The sequence below is a fragment of the Musa acuminata genome, chromosome BXJ2-8 (genome assembly GCF_036884655.1).
Source record: "Musa acuminata AAA Group cultivar baxijiao chromosome BXJ2-8, Cavendish_Baxijiao_AAA, whole genome shotgun sequence".
Taxonomy (NCBI): domain Eukaryota; kingdom Viridiplantae; phylum Streptophyta; class Magnoliopsida; order Zingiberales; family Musaceae; genus Musa; species Musa acuminata.
The window spans coordinates 6320131-6335819 of record NC_088345.1 but is presented as its reverse complement, the minus strand read 5'-3'; the positions used below and the strand labels follow the sequence as shown (position 1 = coordinate 6335819).

General features: G+C 34.7%; 1 protein-coding gene across 8 annotated transcripts; it reads right to left on the bottom strand.

Moving 5' to 3' along the window:
• Positions 1-1176: 1176 nt before the first annotated feature.
• On the bottom strand, positions 1177-14300 carry LOC135582595 (CMP-sialic acid transporter 5-like). Of its 8 annotated transcripts, none has more exons than XM_065120388.1 (16): positions 13938-14297; positions 13389-13610; positions 12427-12543; positions 10658-10714; positions 9611-9688; positions 9120-9164; positions 7566-7625; positions 7165-7287; positions 6333-6410; positions 6056-6125; positions 3331-3438; positions 3080-3213; positions 2930-3006; positions 2529-2577; positions 2369-2432; positions 1177-1486 (listed from the first exon to the last, which is right to left on the bottom strand). In XM_065120388.1, the coding sequence occupies exons 2-15, from the start codon at positions 13542-13544 to the stop codon at positions 2382-2384; spliced, it is 1203 nt and encodes a 400-aa protein (XP_064976460.1). In that variant the 5' UTR covers positions 13545-13610; positions 13938-14297; the 3' UTR covers positions 1177-1486; positions 2369-2381. The 8 variants fall into 8 exon arrangements, with proteins under 8 accessions (XP_064976460.1, XP_064976458.1, XP_064976455.1 ...); XM_065120386.1 differs by having other exon boundaries at positions 13389-13602; XM_065120383.1 differs by having other exon boundaries at positions 1177-1502; positions 13958-14297.
• Positions 14301-15689: the final 1389 nt, after the last annotated feature.

Below are 15689 nucleotides of genomic sequence, written 5' to 3'. Positions count from 1 at the left end.
TGATTCCTTTTATCTTAGTTCTTTGTTTCCTCTTCATCTCTGACTTCAGCTTCAAATATACAATCAAGTATGACATGAAGGTTCATGCTCTGAAATGACTCACTTTTGTTGTTTTTGGACTTGCATCTCTTAAAAGTCTTAGCTGATGTTAAGGAATAGACATTTAATCATTTTCAACTTGTATTTTTGAAATGTCAAACATTTAGTCCCTCTCAATTTGGATAAGCTTTAATGCCCCAAGCAAGAGTTAAAGATTGCATGGGACTTACAGATGAAAAGAAGTTTTAAATAAGCTATGTTGGTTGTATAAAGAAGTATCAAAATTTTATTTGATGAGAAACTTTTAGATGACAAAGCAATTATGCCTTTGATATGGAATGTAGGAGGATTCATTAGTATTGTAGAAATGTATGTGGAAGATTTTTGGATTTATTAGAAAAGATAAAACAAGAAATTATGCATTTGTGAAGAATTATGTGTAGTTCAGATCAAAATAAAGCAAGGAAAGAATCAACATGTCCAGCAGAGAATGACAGATACACCGATTAAACGAGATATATCATAAATAAATAAAAAATATTTAGATATATCATTATTTATTTCATCAACGTAGATGAAATAAATCGATGTAGTCGATTTCAAAACACAATGCATAATAAATTATTTGTCACTGTTGTTTGTTGGATATAAAAAGTAACAAATTTAGAAATTATCTAAAATTTCTAAAACTATATGATGTTTCTTTCAATTATCTCACCAAAGAGAGAGAGAAAGTTTTACTCCCTTTTTATTTGCATTTCAATTGCCAAAAGAAAGAGGAAAGTGACTATCCTGCATAAACAGTTATCACTGATACTGCACAGGAAGTTTTCACTCCCATTCTATCTTTTATCTCTGCGTTGCTACTGATACTACTGTACTGTAGCACAGAAAGCTAAATGTTGGACGTAATTGAAATAAGCTGAACATGAAGAATTCTTCATAAATATGCAGCACAGACCTTGCCAATTCATTTGTCATAATATGTATGGAGGTTGTGCCTGTTCTTCATGCTGCTGCCTCATGATGGATCTCCTCATGGGTAGCTGAACTATTTCATTAAAGAATTCAGGTTTTTGCATCTCATTTGAAAGAAATGTGCAGGTCATACATCCAAAATTATAAGAGACACAAGCATGACCATGGTGCTATTGCATCTTGAAATAACAAAATGATTATCCAGATAATGATAACTATAGACTAAAAAAAAATAGTTCTCTGTAGATCAAGTTCTTGTATGACCATCTCTTACAACTGGTTTATAGTTATTGTTTTCCCTACTCACCTTCAAGGCTTTTCATGCTCTTCATCAATCTGAAAACAGAGTCTTCTACAGCCGCTAGCTATATACCTTGTGTTCGGAGTCTGCAGCAAACTGCTCTATTTATTGTAGTTAGGACTGGCTTATCTTTTTCTTGTGACCAGTCAAAGAATATTCTTCTGACATCTGTGGCAGAGAACAGCTTCAAACATTTTTTACGAAGTTATGAGCAAGATGAAAAAGATTATAGGTATTATTTAGTAGTTAAATAGCATACAAATAGTCAAATAATAAAAATTTGCTGGATAGGGTACTTGAAAACTAGAGTATACTAACTAGCCCTTCATTCTTTTTCTCAATGACCAACCTAGTTACCATATTTGGTTAATTGTCACAGTGGCTAATGTAAGAATTAAGTTTGCTCTATAGACGTCATATGTGATCTAAATCCCGTTTGAGAAAGTAGGGTTGTTGACGGAATCCGTTTGAGAACCGCATCTAATTATTACTCAAAATGTTTGGACATGGTTCATCTTTTAAGATCCGATAAACTTATTGGAATAAAATGCAAATGCTCGATCCATACCAAATAATGTATATAAATTTTCTACCAAATTCCAACCAGAATTTTGAGCAAGGGTTCCATTATGGACCTAATAAGTTGACAAATTACAACCAAATTTCCAGTACCAGTTGTCACCTGTTAGCTTCCTCTGTGCTAAGGTGATTAGACCACATTGAAGAACACACGTATGCACATCGCATGCATGACGCATGCACACACCAACCGACAAAATCCACAAGTTGCATGTCGGACTAATTCTAGTTTTGCACTTCGTACTATTGCACCCAACTGGACATTCTAAATATGAAGTACCCATGCCTTTTTAGTAACATACCTCAACTGCAAAAAGATTGCGACTTTTAAATTTTACCATGGCTCACAAGTGGCTTGAACAGTTTAAATCAAAGAGGTCAATCTAATGCATGAATTTACAATCAATATTATAGTGGTATTTAGGTGTGAGGCATTTTCCTGAAAGAAAAAGAGAATCGAAAGAAGCTAACCTTGCAAGAAAATTTATGTGGGGAGAAGTGGTTGTTTCTCATCAGGTCCAGCGTGGTGGCTAGCCTGAAAAAGGAATGTTGATGTATGATACATCTTTAAGAAACATATGCTTTTATTACATTTCCTCAGTGAATCTGTAATGCTGGAAAGTTAACTTACATCCTCTGTTGCACCAGCAGCCATATCTATGAAAGATGTTTCCTTGGATCTGTAAAATCAAGGCATTCAAACACATTAACCTCAGAACAAAATAAACATTGATAATCATTCTGCAGTCATGTCTGAGTGTAAATCTTGTTTGTCACTCCAACTCAGCTATTACATGACATCCAAAAAAATACAGTGCAAGTGACAGTTTTTGACCCTAGGATGTGAACCGTTTCTCTCAAACATAATCAAGGACAGAGACAGGTATGTATCTTTTTTTTTTTGGTGTGTGTGTGCTGGCAAGGGGGCGTGGGGGGCACGATGGTGCATGATAATCTTCTTCATAGAGATGAAGAGGCAGATTAACAGTGACAAGAAAAGCAAACATAAAATCACAAGACAAGAAAACATGCCTGTAATCTTGGGCATCCCTCATCTCTAGATCTCCATTTGGAGTTTCGTCTTTGACTTTTGCAAGTGGAGAAAAGAACTGTGGAAGAGGATATCAGTAATTTCTAGCAAACTTATACTGGTAGATAAACAACTTGAAATTGCATCATTACCTGGTGCATCGATATGAACACTATTGAAATGCCCAATACAAAGTTCATAGTGAGAGTGTGACCAAATAATGCAGCAGACGCTATGCCAGTAAAGATAGTGGCAACTGTCGATGAATATTTTTTCAGAATTGTGTCTGCATACATATAGAAATGAGCAGCTTAATGCAAAATTTCAAAAAAAAAAAAAAAGAAAGAAAGGCCAGAGAACAATAAGAAACTCCAACTCATGTTTTTAGTAACTATAGCCCCACCTGCATATTTAAAAAAGAAGGACGAGAGTATTCCCTGTGCAGCATTGTTGCAAATGAGAAACATTGTGGCCTTTGAGTGTCCTTCAAGTATGTGAAAACTACTTGTCCCTAAAACAATCAAGGGTGCACATTAAACATTCATATTCATAGAACGGTTTAGAAATGGTATGGAGGTACCTGCAAATCTCCTATGATACAGGCATCTTAAAGAAAGCTAGAACATATGATGTAACTACTGTTTATGATTATGTTATATAATATCCAAACTCCAAAGAATATAGATCAACTTAAAGGTCATATAACACACTTAAGACCTGATTGTAATTGTCAAGTACATCGCAAAATGAGAAAAGAGCCCCAACTAAAATTGCCATTTGTCTTGGCTCAAGAACTATACAGGAAAGAAGCACTTCTCTTAAATTTCTCCCCATCTTCCTTACTGAGTGGTTCTTTCTATTTCACTTCAACATATTTTGTCAGAGGTGCACACCATTATTGCTAGATAATGCAAAACTTCTCTAGTGTTTACCATCAATAGACTCCAGCAAAATATTCTACCAATCAATTCTGACTCATCAGTAAGGTTTTCCATGGCTTATCCAAACAATTACTAGGGTCTAGGAAGTGCAATTAAACTGATAATATGAACTTAGGAAGCAGGGACAGAGATAAGACATGCAAAAATATTATCTTGTCACATGGTCAAACATCATTTGGAAATGAGAGAGGGTCGACAATTGATAGAATGGTATTGTGGCTACTGATTCCCATACATTTTCATTTAGAAAAATGAACAGCTCAGCGAAACATAAGCACTTCACATTACTTGCCATATTCATATCGGACATGCATCAAGCAAAAATAATTACAAAAAAACATTAAAGATACTTTTGTTTTACTTCAGACATTTGTACTAGATAAATTTCCTGTACAATTTTATTTTTCTTGAATGATCTTTCAATGACCGGCAAATGGAGATCAGCTTTTAGATATGTTGTTTGATGTCAGCACTATGGTACTGAAACTAAAATGATGGTTTCATCATATTTCTCTCATTAAGAATTTTTTTTTCTTGTCCACAATTTTTGAGGATCATGTTATCAGAATGGGGCAGTTGCTGGTTTATCCTTCATAATGTTTAATATATACCATTCACATGTCCAAGTTAGAATACCTAATATCATGGTTCGTCTTATCGGTCTGTACCGACCAGCCACTAGTGTGGAATGTACCGACATATACCGAAATATGATACGGTGGGGTATATCGAGTACTGACAAACTGGTATGTGCTACCCATATCGGTCCCCTATCGGACCAGTATATGCTGCCTTTACTGGGTGGTATGCCATGGTACGATAATTTTTGCCTAATATACCCTTACAAAGTACTTAATACCAAGGTAGGGAATACCGAATGATACCGCCTGGTACGGGCGATACGTACCGATCTGACGGTATACCAGTACGCGGACCGCCTGCAACCGGGCGGAACGATTAAAAGCGCCCCCTGTATCGGACGATACGGGGTAATATCGAGCGGTAACGGTCGAAATTTCGATCGTTACCACCCGGCACAACTCGGTAATGGTCGAAATTGACCGTTACCGCACTGTAACGATCGAAATCAACCGTTACCACACTGTAACAGTGCTACAGTGCTCCATCGTATTATGGAGAATCATATGGGCAACAATAGTATGGTGATAGTTGGTTATCCATCTCTGAGCAACAGTATAATACAAAGCAGCAGATCAGTAGCGAAAGTATAAGCTATGACATTCACCAATATATGCCTCAAGAGCTGCCTCGGACAAATATGATTCATGACGATCAGCCTACGATCAGCATCACATTGATGCATCAATGACATACAGTGTATCAATACACTATGTCACGGGATCAATTTCATGATTGGGTCCAACAAACATATCATATTGATATGCAGATATATAGGATCGAGGACTCCAATCCACCACCCGTGGAAGCCCGTCATTCATTTTGGTGGTAGAATCAATAATCAGGTATATCTACATATGTGATTATTTAATTTATTTGAATTTTAGAGTTTATATTGTAACAAAATAGTCTAACAATATAAATGATTTTTCTATAGATATTTCAATATTTACAGAAGGACAATCCATAACGGAGTGAAATACGAACCTTGAACAAAACTTCCTCAAAGCCCGAAAAAGATATATGATACTATTCTTACCTAATTTACATTGATTTTGCTAAACTTATACTATTACTATATTTATTTCTAACTTAAAAACTCTATCCTAACTTTTTTTTTATTTTTAGGTATTTTCGGAGGGTTTTACACCCTAAATTAGGCGTACCGCTCGATACGCTTGGCGTACCGCTCGGTACACTGTACCGTACCATACCGAGCCAGCCTCGAAATACCGGTATGGTACGGTATTGCAGACCTTGCTTAATACCACATATTGTACTGTCATTAGCAATTGTTAGGTAACTCTTGGCCTTGGCTCAGGTTATAGGCAAAGACAAAACTTGATGGAAAACTTAACATGCTTAATAACCACTACCAACATAGTTAAGGATGGTCCATGAACCATGAAATAAGCAAAAGTTTATAGAAATTAAAAATAGTGGTTAATGAAAGACTAAATCTAATCATTGATATAAAGAATTCCTAGAATGTATAAATAACACAAAATCCACAGAGAATAATTCTTGAATATTACTTGCAGATCATACCTTTGAGGACAGCAGTACCGATGATTGCTATAAAGTTAAATATAGCACCATAGCCATATAAAAATAAGTTCTGCATGTGAAAATGGGAAGATTCAAACTGAGATTTACAAGAACCAAAATACAGAGGGGCTGCTAAATTGGAGGAATAACTAGTGAATCCATAGATCAAAACTGATAAGAATTAGGTTAACACTTCTAACCACAAGAATATACACAGCAGGGAATCTTTTATTCTGACCTTAGTAAGAAACCAATAACAATCATATATGAGACTAACCTGAAGATATATGCTCGTCTCAAATTGGCTTTTTAAAGCATACTCATTATAGACTGAGGCTAGGGAAGGTACAGTTACCTGAAAATTTATCCTCTCAATGTAAGAATCTAGGATGGGGAAATAAAAATGTATATCTTCAACTTCAATTGAACAGGACTACTGGCCCAGTTATGAGTTAGTTAATAAGTAATCTAGATAAATTCTCTCAAATTCAGTCCCACTTGACAAATGGATAATGCAATCTGCTAGTATTTGAGTAAGATACAAAACATCAGAACCCTTCATGTTTCATATAATAAAATTTCAATGCTCTGAATGTAATTAAGTTTAAAATGTCAGGTTTCATTTCATGACAAAATAGAATGCCAAACACTAAACTAATAGACTTATGACAGTTATTTTACAAGAAGAGACTCTGGAAAAATCATGGATTATTCTGTTCCACATATGGGATCCTCAAGGGGTTCTTAAAGCCATATATACTATTATCAAACCTTACAACTTCAAATTATATGATAGTCAACAAAAAATTCAGTAGATTGACTAGTCCTGGAAGCAAAAGGAAACATCAAGCAAGAGTTAAGGGAATAGAAATAACTCCAGCTTCTCTCCTAGTAAACAACTAAATAAAAGTAGCCATAAGTCAGAACAGTGCAACTTTTTGTTTCTTCAAATTTTACAAGCCTTTCAACATGAATGTGTTAACCACTTCATTTTTACTGCAAGAGAAGAAACTTACTAAAAGGTTGTCAGTAAAGCTTGAAGATTCATCTAAGCTGATAAAAGGCAAGATCAGCTCTTGGATGTTTATACTGTAGTTTATAGCACTTACAAAAATCAGTGTATACATGTATGCACCAGTTGCAACAGGAAGACCAAGCGCTGTGGTACCCTCAGGCAAGGATCTAAGCTGATTAACACTGATTCCAATGAGCAACAGTGCAAGAGCCTCCCACTGCTCCATAACAGGACATGAAAATAATAAAATATCAATCTATTTTACCACGCATGCGGACCACTTTAACTAATATAAGTAAATAAGAATTGATTATATGCTCATTCCAAGAATCCATCTTTGATCAAGACTACTAATTTTCTGCATTACATAGAAAAGCTGTGACATTTGCCATCTAAATTGATGGAAGTTTCACCTAAAAGTCTTTTGACTTTCCATATTTTGCAACTCAAAAACTAAAACAGACTATAAAGTATATCCGTTAAGCTCAAACTTGCCTGGATAATGGAAAAGCGTCTTCTCATTATGGTCTTTAAAAGAACAGCAATTACCAAAACCTACAGAAGATTAAAAGCAGCAACAGACATGTTCAGACTGCAGATCAGGGAAAACAAACACAATGTGGAACTTTGAGAAAACATGTTAAAGCTGACATAGGAGAAATGAAGCAACACAATATAACCAACAAAATCAATGAAAACATGAAGTGACACCAGAACTTTTTTCATAACCATGTGGCAAACAACTATTTATCACAACTACAAATAACCCAAATAGAGGGAAACAACAAAGTCTAAAAATATACGAAAATGGGACTTGTTGCCTGCAGAATGACTTGACAGTCATATATATAAATCATTTCTAAGTTGAACATAAGATATATGTATGCACAATTTCAGAAAACATGTTGAATGAAATAAGTCTTTCAAACACATTTGTACATTAGTATCCTAACTGTTCTTTCTTTAATCCACAAACAAATATGTAAATTAATGTAAGGCTAGTCTCCTCAATCTTGTAACCAAATATTTAAGACAAATCACAAATTGAATTGGTAAATATGAAATGACTTTCTTAGTAAACAGAAATGTCTTTTTTTGTAAAAAATAGTAAAAAAATGCATCTCTTAATTAACTCTGAAATTATATCTTTGGATATTTCTTGAGAATCTTGAAAATATGTCATGAATTGGCTTAAAAGAAAGTTGACCCATTAATTTGATGAACCTAGAAACACATGGCCAAAAAATACTGTCTAAATAGATGATGTAATTTTCAATGGTACTAGTGCAACTCTCCTACTACATCTAATATGGGACTAGTCAAGGTATCATGAATATCATTGAGAAGATTTCCTTTTTTGTGAATTTTAATCATTAAGGGTTCAAAATGCCACAAAAAACTTCAAACCTAGGATTGTCATTTGAACTTTCAGGTGTAGCATGCCCCAACCCATGCTGATCAAGAAGACAATCCTTGCTTAGAGCACCCTTGCCTTATGATAGATAATAAACTAAACATTGTTTGCATTATCGGTCCGTACCAATATACCAACCAACTGTCAATATGATACATACCGAACAGTACCGAGCTGTACCGACACATGGTACAGTGGGTTGTACCAATGTACCACCCATACCGGTCCTCTATCGGACTGGTACATATCACCCGTACCAAGCGGTATGCTTCGGTACGTCAAACTTTGAAACTAAGTACCGTAAACCAATGTAAGAACTGATATTATAAGTGTATCTTATTATGGGAAGAACAGATATAAGAGTCAAGGAATCAATTCTGAATACAACAGGAAAAGAAAATTGTTGTGCTCAGAAGATTACCCTCAATGGTACTTTACGCAGGTTAGGACAGAAACAAACATAAAAAAAATTTATGACTTAAAAGTTAATTAACTTCCACAATTTATAACTATTTTTCATTGATCACCTTTAACACATATATATGATATGCACATTTTTCTAGACAGTATAGTCAATATGACATTTTGTGCAAATTTTGAACAATATTTTCAAAAAGTACACTAAACTGTAGTACCTTAAGGTTGCTCAACATTTTAACAGTTGCAGGGTTGAAGTATAACTGCACAAAGAACAGAAAGAAGTCAAACACAATATAAAAACTTCAGCATAGTTCTATAACTTTGGTGAAAAATGGTAAGAAGTATCATGTGAACATATAAACTGATCACCCTGTATGACACCAAGGATGGTGTGATAGTGTTTAGTGCAAATATTGTGCCAGAAAGTACAAACTAGCAATATGGATGCATGCAAACGTCGGCATGCAAATGTCACTGTTCTAATGCATCTCAAATCAGCACTCACATTTTGTGAATAACATGTCCAGCCACTGTAGTTCATGTTACTACTGCAACAATCCATGACTCCAGGTGCTAAGTGCATGGCAATCTGTCTATGCCAGTGTCTACATGCGTGAATGCACATACATCATGTGTGATACTAGCATAGTGTAAGGTCATAATCCTTTGTCACTACCTCTAAACATAGACTGAAAGGGCTAAGTACCTGCATTATAAATTTCAGGTAATTGTTGATGGCATAAAGAAAGGCAGGAACAGCCAGTAGAATATTGTTTCGAGCTGCCTGTAAACAAAGTAACGCAATTGATAATCAGATGCTAACACTTAAATCATAGAACAACAAGTATTCCTGGTTCAGAATTGCCCAGAAATCCAGGATCATTGGACAAATAAAAAAAGCAATTAAATGCTAGTGCATTAAGAATGGCAAATGAAATTGAAATAAGATTCCATATAAATTAGAAGCCGCAAAACCTTTAATAAAGTATCTAAGCCATGGTCAAGCAGATGAAACAGTCGCCACAATCCAACAATTTCTTTTATTAAATTAATATGCAGTCATATACTCATTCAGATGCAAGAATAAATACTTGTATTCGCTAAGAATACTGATAGAAAAGCTCGAGCATCATATCCACAATGAGAAGATTCATAAAATAAATTTAAGCTTTAAACTTTACTGAACTTCAAGTGTCAAAAGTTTATTAAAATTAATAAAGAAATTATGATGAGGAACAAGCCAAAAAAAAAAACCATAAACTAGAAAAAGCCCTATGACAAGCTGGTCAGTCTATACTCACAATGAATCATGAAAATGGTTCATAAGCCAAAGCCTGTTGCAGATTCAAGAATGATGAAATCCCATAATCGCATACTCTTACTCTGATTTAGAATTTCCTTGATATGTATTTCACAGTACTAATGAATGTAGTAGTTCATGTCATTTTCAACATGTAAGATAAGTTCAATGCCTTTATTGAAATTTGAAACATTAATAAATAAAATTATGGATACTAAAAAATCATTTATCTGTGATCACAGGTAGGCTGAGCATACAATAGCAAACAAATCAATTATAAATTCAGTGATGAATAAGAGGAAAACAAGTATATATGTTAGACTAGACCAAAGATTTGCATGAAAGTGTACAAACAGGTCATATCCAATGCAATAGAATAACTTGAAAACTACTATATAAGAAAAAAGGAATTTTGTATCAGGAAAGTTAAATTGTCATGTGCAGAAACTCCACCTGCACAAAATTAGATACAGAGAGAAGAGGCCTTTCTCCCACTTTTTGTCGCCTAGACTGCCAATTAAGAGATGAATCACCAAGAGAAATCATCACAATTCACTTGATAGGAAAGACAACATTCACAAGTAGCATAAAAGAATATGCTAAGATATAATAATAAAAAAATCTTTGAACCATTAAACAATGTGATATACCATAAACACTTAATTAAAAGATAACTGTTTATCTATATGTGGTCTGATTAAACTGCTGCTACCTATATGTGGCCTGCAAATGTGAAACACCATAAGTAATTGCTGCTACCTAGGTATCCAGTGCCTAACAAGGAATGACAAAGTATATTTAACTTTATGTACTTCTAGAGAATGAAAGCACACAACCAAAATGTAAAATAAATAAAAGGAAAGTAACAAATCAGATGGAAGCAGTAGTATCACTTTCAATGGATCCCAACCTCATAGAAAGTTTCAATCAGCATGCCAATAAGCACATAAGCTAGAAACTGAGAATAACATTCAATAACTAAAAATTCAGAAGAAAAAATAAAGATTAGTTCTTGTATTCAATGTCACCCACAAAGTTAGAAATATTTCGATATTAGCAAGCACTTCTAATTTCTAACTAGGAAAATGATCTCTCTAGCAAGATCATACCTGTTGAGATGCTGGATAACACATCACAGGAAAAATCTAAAGGGTTTTGCAGGAAAGATCCCACCAAAAATCATATGAAAGTTCAGTTGAAACTCTGTCAACTGCTTCATTAAATTCATAAAGATGTGAATCTCCCAAAGTTCAATCATGCGCTAGCTAGCAGCAATTATTTTTGAAGTAGATTTGGTGGGAAGAATTATGAAACGAAATGGGGTTAGATTAGAAGAAGAATAGTGAAGAAAGGTCACAAAGAACAAATAGCAGAGACTTATCTCCACAGCTAGGATAATTGGTCTAATCTAAACTGAAAATATAAATTCTATTAAAACCAAGTCCTTGTGTAGATATGACCACATCACAAACCAAATGAGGTTCAAAAATAAAAGAAGCAACTTAATAGCAAAAAAGATTAATGAATCAAGGTTTAGAAAACCGACCATACTGGCCAGGATTTACCGGCCCAAGCATGAACCAGCACACGGACCACAGGTTTACACCCAGTTTAAGTTCACACCACTGAGTATGGTTAGCTTACTGGCTGAACCACCTGGTTTTAATAATTAAAACCAGAGGCACTGGGCAGGAAACCCCTACCATTCTTTTTTTTCTTACAGCTTTTGACCGCTGTCACATTTATTTCCTTTTTTCTCTTTTTATTTCTCTCCTTTTGGAGTCTCTCTGGCTCCCCCTGTCCCTCTATCATGCAGCAAGCTCTTGCCTCCTCCTTGACAGAAAACCTTGTATGATCACACAGAAAACGTAACTACAACCTTTAACGTTGATAAGTCTGATGATAAAAGAAATTCATCCTCTTTGTTTCTCACATTTAAGTTTTTTTATGGTTCAGCTTTAGTGAGGTTATGAGAATTAACTTTTCTTCTTTCTTCCAATGTGTGTCTCTGAAATTAGAAGCTTACTATAATATTCAAAATGTTGGCAAGTACATCATCTGCATCTCAGCTGGAATAATCTTAGGTAACTACTTATAACTTACTGCATTCAAAAGTGAACAATGTCAATGCACACACAATTAATCAATTCAAAGCCAATAAAAGCTTGAGCAAACATTCAGGAGTATGAGTTGAAGCACTCTAAAATTTAAATATTTTGCACCTGGAACAACAGCATCATAATGGCAAAGAGAACTTTTGTACCCTCAGTCAGAAAATTAACACTGATGGGACTAAATTTGAAGCTCCCATCCACCTTAGACATATAGACCAGGATGGGCTGCAAGAAAACAGTAAAATCTGTCATACATAAGCTGACTAACCCACTAAATCACTAGCTCTTGAATTTATGAAATAGGTATTCTAATAATCATTGCCTGTCATCACTATAAGTTTTTGAAGACATTGGTAATGTAAGATATTGATCAAGTTGTTGCAGTGATAGTATATCTACAAGAACATACCTGCAAGAAGAGTTTTTCTAGAGAGAAATTTTACCAATTCAGTTGAACCAAATAGAGGAGTAATTTTATCATTTTCTTGACTAAAAGAGAATTTCTCATATAGTTGTTAATGCAAATTAAATGTTAAAATATGGTATGTTACATTTTTTCAGTCAAGTATTTGTTTCTAAAGTCATTTAGTTCACCTAGAACCATTTGCTTTGCCTCTCTGTACATGTAGTACACAATGTACATTTTAAAGAGAGCTTGTTGAGGAACTAAGGGAGCTAAACTCTACATAAAGTCAATCTACTTACTTGTTCTATATATTTTCGTAGAGGGTAAAACAAAGTGCTTAAGTTCCAGGGAACAATTTGGTCCATTAGAGCATACTAACTTAAATTAAATGATACAACCTCCACAAATATTTAATTGAAAATGGACAAGTGATTACATACCTTTTCCCTGATAATTAGATCATTTTGCAAAGACTATTCGACAAATTTGTAGCATTCCAGGTCATGAGAAAATTTTAAACTCAAGCTACAACTTATGTTAATAGCAGTTTGCAAAATTTTGAATGGGATTGTGCAGGTTTCATTGTAGTACCCATTCTTACAGGCGGTGCTCTTGGAAGAATAGACAGCAAATTTTCGTAAACAGAACATTCAACAAGCATTACCTGGAGTCCCACCAAGATGCAATCACCAACAACCAGCATAACATGAAGAGCTCGTTGTTTTGAGGATATCTTGCTCTTATGGTTGTCATACGCCCTGGACACAGTTTTACTTGCTGGAAGCGGAAATTTGGAGTGACAGAAATTGCATTCTATCATCCTTTCCCCTAGCAACAAAAAGCTTCCCACCCAGCAACCGTTTATGAAACGCAGCTATCTGCAATCCTAGAAACATGCAAGTAATATGATAATCATGTTTTAAGATCAACCAGTCAGCGTGGCAGGTCAAGACCAAACAACAAGCATCACCTATACAAAACAACATACCTTTATATCATATTTCCACCTTACCTCATTATATACGGAAAGTGAAAAGGTTACCATACCCCAAACAATGCATGCCATAGTACTCTACAAGACAATTTCGCAATCGTGTAGCAAAAAGGAACACAATTCCAACTACTTTTTCATATCAAAGACCACAAATTACAGAAAAAATGCCGAAAAATCCGATATTCAGATCAAACACCACAATTTCAGAGTAAAACTCACGCGCTCAAAACACCAAATACCTGATCAGACGAAGAAAGCCCGTCACCCGATCAAGGCATTCTCCAACCGCCCGGTTCTCCCCCAAACCTCCGAAATAGGGAACAAACCGAGCCCTCCTCCCAAACGCGCTGGTCTCCAGGCAGAACCGACGGTTCTTGGTTCGGCGATCGACAAAGTGGAGCGAAGACGAGATCGATTCTATCGACAGAGGAGGGGAGAGGAACAGAAAATTCGAGGCGAGAGGGTCGAATGGAACCGAGGGGCAGTATCCAAAGGTCGAGACAGAGAGAGAGAAGGATCGACTCACGTCTCTTTCGCTTCAATTCTACTGCACACTTCTCTATACGGTTTGTTACTTCATTTCCGCACCGCAACGAAGAGGATAGCAACGCAGTGCCCAAAATACCCCTATTGGTGTTCCTCATTTTAGAGTGGGGTTTTGGCTATTGCTAATTACTTCATTGCCTTTGTTCGTAGGTATGTCAATTTTCTACTCACAGAGGGTTCTCTGGTCATTTCAGTAACATGGGTGATTCTTTGTATTAGGATATTATTCTTTGTAACCTATTTCTTGTTATTTACGATCATAATATTAAGATCTTTAAATATTCATAAATTATATATCCTTAATTTATAATTTAATTTTAATATTTTTTTTTATTTTTTTATCTATTATTATTCTTCTTCTCTTTCTCCTGCGAAGATGACATAAGAGGATGAAAAAATGATAGATAATAAAATGGAAAGTATTGAAGATCGAAGATAAAGTGAGAAATAATTTTTGATATTTATTATAATGACTTAACATTTTTAGGGTTGGATGGTGAATAATAAGATTTGGGCTTTAAATAGTAAACTCCTTTATATCAACTTGATAATATATTTTTATCGATAAATTTTTTAAAAAAATTATTCTCATGTAGCGCTTTTTATTTTAAAAAAAATAAGACTTTCTTCCCGCTAATTATCATCTTAAGTACACTTTTATCCTTGTTTACTATTACTATGTGCCCTCATTCGTCGCTACCAAGGTATCATCTTTCTAAAGAGGGTCATGGCAAAAGCAACCTATTTATAACTCGATTCCTACAATAGTAACGAGGACTTGCGTGAGAATAACCTCCTCATGAAACCTATTATCACTTCTCCACTGATGACGAAATTGACCGTGTCAAAGAGGAAGGAACCCTTTATAAATATGAGGGCGACGAACAAGAATAACAGTGGAGATGACGGACAAGGGTGTGGTGGTGTAGTAATGGACGAAGGACGAAGGCAACTATGATGGGTCGGATGCTAGGGGTAATCTCATCTTTTAAAACATCGCAAAAAAATAAAAAAAAATAAGGTTTTATAAAAAAAATTAATTTAAATTATATATATATATATATAATTTTTATGTTTTTTACTAAGATTATCATATTTTTCTTTTTGACATCAAATCGATCAAATGATGGGACTACAAATTTTGATTAAAAAATAAAACAAAAAAAGTACTCAAATTGAATTAAAAAAATATAATTATAATAAAATATGAATATTTGTATCCTTTGGGATAACATCGATCAAATATCTATGGACGTGACAACAACTTAATGGACTGAATGAGTAATATTACTATAAAAATTATAGTAATATTTTCTTGTCACTCTAATCCATATAATGATTCGAAAAACAACATGAGGATTCCATGAATAAGATTGCTTTTACTTCCATGATGATTTCGGGGACAACACAAGTTCGACAGGGGAT